The 9,648-nt window shown below is 38.7% G+C and overlaps 1 protein-coding gene across 7 annotated transcripts in view; it reads right to left on the bottom strand.

The window, feature by feature from the left end:
* The window catches only part of pdlim5a (PDZ and LIM domain 5a), a 54,832-nt gene extending 52,362 nt beyond the window's left edge, over positions 1 to 2,470 (bottom strand). For 4 of the 7 annotated variants that reach the window (XR_001311229.1, XM_014020789.1, XM_014020790.1 and 1 more), the window contains exons 1-2: positions 2,356 to 2,470; positions 1,097 to 1,231 (exon numbers count right to left, since the gene is read on the bottom strand). Coding sequence is in view for 6 of the 7 variants with exons in the window: in XM_014020789.1 (XP_013876243.1) it covers positions 1,097 to 1,195 (99 nt within the window). In the remaining variant the exon portion in view is untranslated. The remainder of the gene's footprint in view (positions 1 to 1,096; positions 1,232 to 2,355) is intronic. The other 3 variants (XM_014020793.1, XM_014020794.1, XM_014020792.1) reach the window with 2 other exon arrangements.
* Between the last annotated feature and the right edge of the window lie 7,178 nt (positions 2,471 to 9,648).

The raw sequence follows: 9,648 nt of genomic DNA, 5'->3' as shown, positions 1-9,648 counted from the left end.
GATCATTATCAGCTTTTCAGGACCCCAATCATTGTCATTACCAGATAACTCATAGCTGCTTTTCTTGACAAGTGGTATTCAACGGTTTTCAAAAAGTACGTTTGTGTTGTATTGTTGCTGCTGTAATACATGAATTGTAAAACTTGCTTTAAAAAGAGCAGATGAAACAGATGTCATCATAAATGTAGTTACACTAAGCCCCAAAAACCAAAATTCTAACTAAGCAAATTAAACACTCGGGTAGAAATCCACATGGCTTTATTTAGTGTGAAAAGTATCACATCCAAACTAATAAGGCAAACATGGTGACCCAAAACTGGCCCCAGGGGGAGGGGTTGGCACAGGATTTGGTAAGTCATTCATCATCAGACTCGTGTTGCCGTAAGTCTGTTTGCAGCCAGTGTCAGTGGCTTTCCTTTATATGTATTTGTGTCAGAATTGATATAGCTGTAGGGTATGGCCAAAACAAAACAGAAGATTTATACGTTAAAAAAGATTCACTAAACATAATTGTGAATGAACAATGGGTTTTAAGGAACCAAAGAGAGGTGATGTTAGGAGGTTAGACACTGACTGACACCAAAAAACCAAAGGACCATCAAGTTACTTTTTCAAGCAGCACAACTGAAGACTTGTGTGCCAGAAGTTTGATTGCTTTCCTTTTTGATACAGACACTCAAAGTGAAGTGGAATGCAATGAAAGTGAGAATAGGTTTCCTGTGTGGTCAATACATGACAGATGGCTTATGATTCAGCCGAGCTATCACGGGTGTGGTTTGAGGGGGAGGTTGGTGAAGAGTGCTGAAAGAGTGAGGTTCGTAGTGGCTAGGTAGTGGAAAGATGGATGGGTTGGTGGGACAAGAAAGGACATAAGTCAAGGTTCCATCAACCGCATGATATTACTGGCATGCAGCTCCTCTACTTCCCTGTTCATCCATGTGTGGAGACAAAACATCAGTATGAGCTTTTACCACACTTTACAGTGCCGAAGATGATTTAGAGCAGATCAATCACCACTTGTTTGCATCTGTTTTAGCTTTCTGCTTTTGAATGTTTTATTTATTTATTTATTTATTGGTTTGTGTTTTAGTCCTACCCTGGAGATGGTGAGAGGCATGTTGAAGTCCTTCCCTCCTTGTAGCCTGAAGCCCCAGGGGGCGGGGCTTAACAGAGTGACACTGTAGTTGCTGCTCATGGTCTCTCTGATAACGTTGTTGGATGTTGATCGATGCTGATGGATGTAAAAATAGTCAACAAATCGAATGTTAATGATGATGTGATGGGAGTCGCTCATTGGTTATGAGTTTTAGTTTAAAGTTTAAATCTGTTAAATTCTGTGGAAAGACTCTAACAAATATCATACTTGTTGATAAGTCTTCATAAAGCCTCTGCTTGGAGAAATAGAATTTACTTTCGGACCAGGTTGAGGAGTTAAGCTACTCTAAAGTGCTGCTGTCTTAAAACAGTCATGCAAATTTCAGATTGATTCATGCAAACACTGTTTATTAACCGTTACATCATCGTCAGTGTTTTATTACAGTTATCCCTGCAGGAATATTAAATAATTACTGTCACAAGCGCTCCAGTCTGTTTCAAAAGTTTTAAAGCTAGCTGCTAACTCCATACGTGCTTGCACATTTCTATACATAACCATGTGACATAAAACTGATAGTGGCGTAAAAGTTTTTGAAATGCATGAACTGCTTTGAATTTTTTTAACAGTGCTCTTGTTCTACAATGGCAGCATCCCACTTGAGCACTTGGGCTTTGACCTAACTCAGGCTAGCCATTCGCTCATTAATCTAGTACTTAAAAACTCTTTTTCATCAAACTGTGGAAACATACAAAAAGCTATTATTAGTTCATTCCTTTCCAGAACTTCACTTCAAAAGACCTGAGCTATCACTTTAAAATATTTTAAAATTTGGAGTAAAATACTCCAGAAGGGTATGTTTTGGATTTGCTCTTGTTAAAACAAAGCAGGAGAGAAAATGGAATATTGAATGTTACTGAACACAGAAAAATTGCAAAACTTACACAAAATGCGAGAAAATTAGACAAAAAAACTGGAAATTCGAAAATATGCAATAATAAAGATTAGAAATTAAATTACTTTTCTTGTATTTCCATAGTTTTCCATTAGAATTCTGTCTAAATGTGTTCTCATACATCTGGAAGCACTCTTTAGAGCAATTATTATATCATCCCCACTGTTCTGGAGCATGCTGCAGAAGTTTAGCACAAAACAGACTTACAATAGACTACCCCCTCATTAGAAGACCCTCTCATATTATTATAATTGCAACACATTTTCTGCAATTTTCTCTCATTATGCTGTGTATTTAAAGAGCATACCTCTTTGATTGAAATTCCAGAAAGGATGTAAAAAGAAAAGGCTTTACAGGCAGGTCAGCGCGTCCCCCAGTTTTCCCTGAACTATCCCTTTCCCAGCAAACCCACGGTGCCAGACAGCTACAGAGGGATGCAAGCTCTTTTATACCAGTTAATGGCAGTGGGAGGGGAAAGGTGGAGGAAGGGAAAGAAGAAGGACGTGAGATGATGAATGGGTAGATGCTGGGATGGGAGGAGAAAGGGAGGGGATTCAGTGATGGGTCGGGCAAAGGAAACGCATGAGGAGGAGAAATGAAACGAAGGGTGAGATTAAGGTATGAGAGGAGACAACTTTGAGCAGGGGGTGACACGGCCGAAGGGCGGATTATGGAAAAGAGCGTGGGAGCGTAGAGAAAATGACACAGAGAGGGAGGGAATAGGCATGGGAGAGGGAAGTGAGGTGCAAAGGGGAGAGGGGAGGTGTATCTTTCATCTGGATATTTTGGGAACATAGAGTCATGGCTGCAGGCTGCTTCATTCAAGATGAGACCAGTCATAAACAAGGGCAAGACCAGTCAACACAACCCAAAGGTTCCAACTACAAGGTCTTTCTTAGGTCGGTGATGTCATTTAAACATAAGATTGTCCCACTCCTGTTACGTGTTTGTTCTGCTGCTGCAGCAGCTGGTCCAGAAATAACACAGAGGGTGAAGTGTTATTTGATGCTCTCTACTCTCTTTGGTTCTTTTTATCCATCCATCCATTTTCTTTACCCGCTTCCTCCTTTCCAGGTCACAGGAAGCTGGTGCCTTTCTTAAGCAGTCTGTGTATCAGAGTTGAGGTACACCTTGGACCAGTAAGTCCATCACAGGGCCTCATACAGACCATGAATCGTTAACACTGTCAATTTATTGTTAACGTGCATGTTTTTAGTCTGTAGGAAGAATACTTTGCAGAGTACCTGGAAAAAAGCTATGTGCACAGGAAGAAACTTAAAGGCTCCAAACTGAGAAGCCAACCTTCTCGCTAAGAGGGAACTCGAACCACTGACCTGCCGTGTCACTCGTGCTTCAGTGGTTCTTTGTGTCCCTTTATAAACTGCATAAATATGCAGTTTTCTTTACACTTAAAGCTATATTTTCCACTTTTTAAGAGGCATGTAATGAATTAAAGACTTCTATGTGGAAGGAAACAGCAGCACGCTCATATCCACTTTATTTATTAAGTTGCATCGGTCTTTATGTCCAGACATCTGGAAGTTCTCCTTATTCCGCACTGGATTTTGTCCATTCTACCTTTTTTTTAGTCCAGACATGTTAATACTGACTTTTTGTACTGTTAAAGAATAGGCTTTGTTTAAACACCAAGCTCTGTTTTCTGTTTTGACAATGACCACACACACTCTGGGATTTCACGTTGCCAAATCTTTACTCCAAACTGCACTCACTGTTACAGCAATAACTCTGCAGATCAGTGCTGATCTACCAAGTAAAAAACATAAACATTTAGCAGAAGTCTCTCAGATACAGCGGGTAAAATAAGTATTGAACACGTCACCATTTTTCTCAGTAAATATATTACTAGAGGTGCTAATGACATGAAATTTTCACCAGATGTCGGTAACAACCCAAGTGATCCATACATACAAAGAAATCAAACCATAAATGTCCAGAAATGAAGTTATTTGTAATAATGTGGAATGACACAGAGAAAAGTATTGAACACATGAAGAAAGGGAGGTGTAAAAAGGCATGGAAAGCCAAGACACCAACTGAACTCTCTCAGTAATTAGAAARCAAGCCTGCCCCTTGTCAGTGCAAGTTAATATCAGCTGGTTCAGTCCCTAATGATGGCCAGGTATCACACAAGAACCATCTGATGATGGGTAAAAGTAAAGAGCTCTCTCAAGACCTTCGCAATCATATTGTCGCAAAACATAATGATGGCATCGGTTACAGAAGAATGTCTAAACTTCTGAAGGTTCCAGTGAGCACTGTTGGGGCCATAATTCAGAAGTGGAAAGAACATTATTTCACCATAAACCGACCACGACCAGGTGCTCCTYACAAGATTTCTGACAGAGGAGTGAAAAGAATTATCAGAAGAGTTGTCCAAGAGCCAAGGACCACTTGTGGAGAGCTTCAGAAAGACCTGGAATTAGCAGTACGTTTGTTTCAAAGAAAACAATAAGTAATGCACTGAACCACCATGGCCTGTATGCATGCTCACCACGCAAGACTCCACTGCTGAAGAAACAGCATGTTGAAGCTCCTTTAAAGTTTGCTGCACAACATTTAGACAAGCCTGTGTAATACTGGGAGAATATAGTCTGGTCAGATGAGACCAACATTGAACTGTTTGGATGCCATAATACACATCATGTTTGGAGGTCAAATGGCACTGCACATCAGCCCAAAAACACCATACCAACAGTGAAGTTTGGAGGTGGGAACATCATGGTGTGGGGCTGTTTTTCAGCATATGGTACTGGCAAACTTCAAATGATTGAAGGAAGGATGAATGGAAAAATGTACAGAGACATTCTTGATAAAAATCTGCTTCCATCTACCAGGATGATGAAGATGAAACGTGGCTGGACATTTCAGCAAGACAATGAGCCCAAACACAAAGCCAAGGAAACTCTCAGTTGGTTTCAGAGAAAGAAACTAAAGCTGCTGGAATGGCCCAGCCAATCAACTGACCTGAATCCAACAGAAAATCTATGGAAAGAACTAAAGATCAGAGTTCATAGAAGAGGTCCACGAAACCTTCAAGATTTGAAGACTGTTTGTGTGGAAGAATGGGCCAAAATCACACCTGAGCAATGCATGCCACTAGTTTCTCCATACAGGAGGCGTCTTGAAGCTGTCATTGCCAACAAAGGCTTTTGTACAAAGTATTAGATAAATTTCAGTAAGTGTGTTCAATACTTTTTTCCTTATGCCATTCCACATTATTACAAATAACTTCATTTCTGGACATTTATGGTTTGATTTCGCATGGATCACTTGGGTTGTTACCGACATCTGGTGAAAATTTCATGTCATTAGCACCTCTAGTAATATATTTACTGAGAAAAATGTTGACCTGTTCAATACTAATTTTACCCGCTGTACCTCCTGCCAGGAGACACTGTATTTGAGAAAGCTGGCAGGTAGTAGGAGAAAAAGCCTCTTCACACTCTCTTGAAAAGGCATTATGAATGATGCATATTTTCATCTTTTTGGCTAATAAACATTCCATTTTTTTCTAATTTAATGTAATAAAGACACAAGTTCAAGGCTGTACATAAATACGGACCAACTCAGTGGTTGGCAGAAAGAGTGTCTCTGACTAGAAAAAGACTCTACATTTTATTTGCACAATGTAAATGTGTAGATATATTGTTTATGCTCTTTCTTATTTATTTGGACCCATGAATGCAGGATTTGTCTTGAAATATTTAGTCAAAGTCAAAGGCAAGCTTTGACGCTAACTAAAATTCATTGAAATGTTAATCATCATCACAAAGTACATGCCAATTGATTCGTTTGTGAATTATTTAGCATGCATTATCATAAAAAATGCAACATTACAGTATATAGTATGCATCTAAACCTATTGGTTTTGTTCAAAGACATCTGTGAACAAGGTAGAACCTAACAGATGCTGAGGCTGTCACGCTGAACTCAGCTAATGAGGTGGAAAAAGCTTTTAAAATCCCAAGGTTCACCCTGAAAATTAAAATGTCAAAGATGACAAATTACCAATCTGCTCTTAGTCAAAAACAATACTTCCTACTTTTGCCAGTACATGTAAACTGTAAAATAGTGTTAAAAGCTTATATTGCTTTTAATCAAACCTGCCAAGTAACATCAAAAGACTTTATATAATTGAAATAAACAATCATGCCAATCTTACGCTATAAGGTTAAGGTTACTGATTCTGTGTTCCACAAAGATATCATTTTTTGAAAAACCACACCCACTTGTACTGTTCGGTGCTCATGAAGCTTTGATCTATTGCCAGTATTGTCAAACATGGCTAAAGGCTGAAAACCTGCGACAGCGAGAACAAAAAGTGATTTGTGGACCGTGGCAAAATGATATGAAACTCTAACAATAGAGAGAGTGTTGCAGCGCTTAAACCTCAGACACCCTACAGTGTTTTGTTCAGTCCGTCCCAGTCCCCATATGGTCACCTCCCCACATGCTTAAAGATCACAGCTTAGCGGCCTGCTGCCAGACACTCATGCTCATAAACACACACACACACGGTCACTAACTCCCTTAATAGTATGATAATTTACTCCACTAAATGACATTTAATGCATCACCCACTTGAACAAAGGGTGCCCCTTTGGACAGCTGCACCCACCCCCAATCCCACCTATAAACGCACACCAACCCAGTTGTGCTGGAAAACCAATCTGCGTTATGTTTAAATCCTATATTTTGGGTCAAACCGCAGACAACAGCAGTGATCCGAATATATGTAATTYGAAATGTTTGTTTCTGCAGTTCTGTATAAAATGCAGAATAAAATTTTGGGTAGTGCAAAAGACTCGTGCACAAGTCTGCGCCTACAAATAAAAAAACACACAAGAATGGTTGATTATTTTAAGGAGTGTGCCAGCCTTCTAATCGGTCTGACCCTACCAGACTAATATAAGCCCAACTAATCTCTCAACCCATCTTTGTACAGTGAATCATTAGGTTAGGTTTGCAGCAGAAGTATTGTCTCTCCCAGGCTTATTGTTGTAAAGTCAGTAAAGTTTATATATAGCCTTGGCTATGACCAAAGATTACGTTTCAATTGTTTCGCCAACGAATCCAGACCTTTCTTGTTATAACCTGCGTGTGAAAAATCAGTGTCTAAAATTCATTTTGGCTGCTTTGGAGGAAAAGTGCAGCACATATCTTACAAGGTCATGAGAGAGTAGGGACTCTTGGAAAAATACAAAAACTTCTGACAAAAACTGGGGAAACCAAAGATGATGTTTTTATCAGAGCCCTTGTCACCAGTCAAACCAGTCAGTCAGACAAAAACACTGGGTGTTATGAATATGGATCATCGTGAAAGATGACCAGAACTCTGTTCTTGTTTTTACATTTTACTGTGAAGAATTTGCTGCCAATGCACCACGCAAGACTACAAACATTTCTAAGTGATCACAGCTGAACAATGATTTCCTCTTCCCCTTAGTGCCTCGCCAAAATAATAGCATTACCAGTGAAATTTACTAATGCACTATTTTAACAATACCAGTATTTTATTCTTCATTGTAACAATGATTTATATAAAATATTTTAATCGATATGAAATTCATATTAAATCACTTTAACACAACATCCCACAAAGATTTCACAACACTGGGAGACACATATCCAAGCCCATGAGTCCAGCCTTAATAAAACAAGAACATAAAAACTTGGAGGAATAAAGCTTCAGAAATTAACACTGACACCACCCCTCCTTCACACAAACACAGAGAGATACAAAAGGCACTTAAGATTACAAATGTATACAGACCTGCCTAATGCTCAGGTCAGATCCGGGTCAGGGAGACATAGTCAAGTGTAATGTTACTTCTGGGACATAAACAGAGACTGTCCACCACTGAAGAATCAGCTCAATCACTCTTTCCTTGTGTTTGGAGGCAGAGYGACAAGCAACGAAGCTAAAGAGCTTTTTGCAACCATCACAGAAAATTAGTTTTTGGTTGTTGTTGTGGTGAGATTTTGACCCAGAATGCAGCTGGACATGAGGCGCTCAAGAAAATGAAACAATTAGTTTTAATTATTACAAAAACAAAGGGCTAACACTGCAGCAAACCTACTGCAGCATTAGAGCCAATTATGCACTGATGAGGATGAAGGGAATGCTAAGTGAATAAATGGAGTGAAGTAAAGAGGGAGAGTGATTACAGCTGTGACTAACGATGAGAAACAGGTGAGGTGGGCGTGGCGACATGAAGAGGAAATAATACTGGAACATAACAAGCTCACTTTTTTGTAAGAATTTTTTGTACTCGTCAAATGTCATTTTTTATCATTATTGTTGATTTTTTTAATTTGATACACCTGCTTTTGTACATTGTTTTTCTATAATACACTTCAGCAGTATTGTACTAATTACCATGTGGGTGAAAGCTTTCAGAAAACACACAGATACAAAACATCTTTGTCCATGAACATGACCTTYCTGCTCATATATCAGTGACCAGGGTCAGAATATTAGAGGCATCAGGCTCTCRGGGGATGTTAAAAGCATCTGCTTTATCCTTCACAAACTAAACCACGACCAAACATCAATACTGCACCCCCTCCAACTCACACTGACACACTTTCTATACATCAGTTTCTTCTCTTTTTCCTACACGGTTGTATCTGTTATTTATAATACAAGAGTCATTTTATGATATTGACTATAAAATCCTAAGAACTTGAATTATATTTCCAGTAGTTTAGTGAGTATTGTACAGCTATGTTCATGCAAATGCAGAAAATAAAATATTATATATTTTAGGTTACTTGTTATGTCTTTGTAAAATATGTTTGTTTTTGGAAGTATTTTAACACCAGTCTAAGGAAGAGTTTGAAAAACAATGTGGAAAATTGGATGAATACTCCATACTAATTCCAACGGCTGTGGGAGGTCAGTGGCCAATGTCACGATCTTGTGATCCGGAGGCTGCAGGTTCAAGCCCATGTTGTGTCAGGAAAGACATCCATCGTAAACCAACTGCCAAATCTTTCACACAAGCACGTTGCAGGAGGGAACAGCCAAAAGAAAACTTACAACCCAGCAATTATCCCAGCATGTCAACAAATTTGCTTACAATGTCTCTTAGGCTGCAAAAACCAACAAAAATGATATTACATAAGACTTAAAAAAAACTTAGATTCTGTGAAAAATAAGAAACATTAAAAAAAAAAGCCAGTGAGCTTGAAAACAAAGAGAAAGACCTGAATGTTTTGGAAGACAGTGGTGATAGATGATCCCAAAGTTCTGTCAACAGTAAAGAATAATTCCAAACCAACAACCAGCCAAAAAAATGAAAAAAAAATCTTCAAAAAGGATGAATGCCATATCTATCATCAAGACAAAAGAGAAGCTGAATAAACTTAAAGGTAAAGATCTGTTTAGAGCTGACAGGATGAGTTTTGGTGGATTGATGAGAAAAATCTTAAGCATCCTGTAAACATATGGGAATTTTTAAAAAGGAGGAGAGAAGAAATGATTCATTAAAGAAGAACTCATCCAGAGGACATACTTTCTTTCTTTCTTTCTTTCTTTCTTTCTTTCTTTCTTTCTTTCTTTCTTTCTTTCTTTCTT

This window comes from Austrofundulus limnaeus, unplaced genomic scaffold, assembly GCF_001266775.1.
Source record: "Austrofundulus limnaeus strain Quisiro unplaced genomic scaffold, Austrofundulus_limnaeus-1.0 Scaffold265, whole genome shotgun sequence".
NCBI classification, from domain to species: Eukaryota; Metazoa; Chordata; class Actinopteri; order Cyprinodontiformes; family Rivulidae; genus Austrofundulus; species Austrofundulus limnaeus.
The sequence above is the reverse complement of the archived record's forward strand: the minus strand, read 5'-3'. Positions and strand labels throughout refer to the sequence as shown.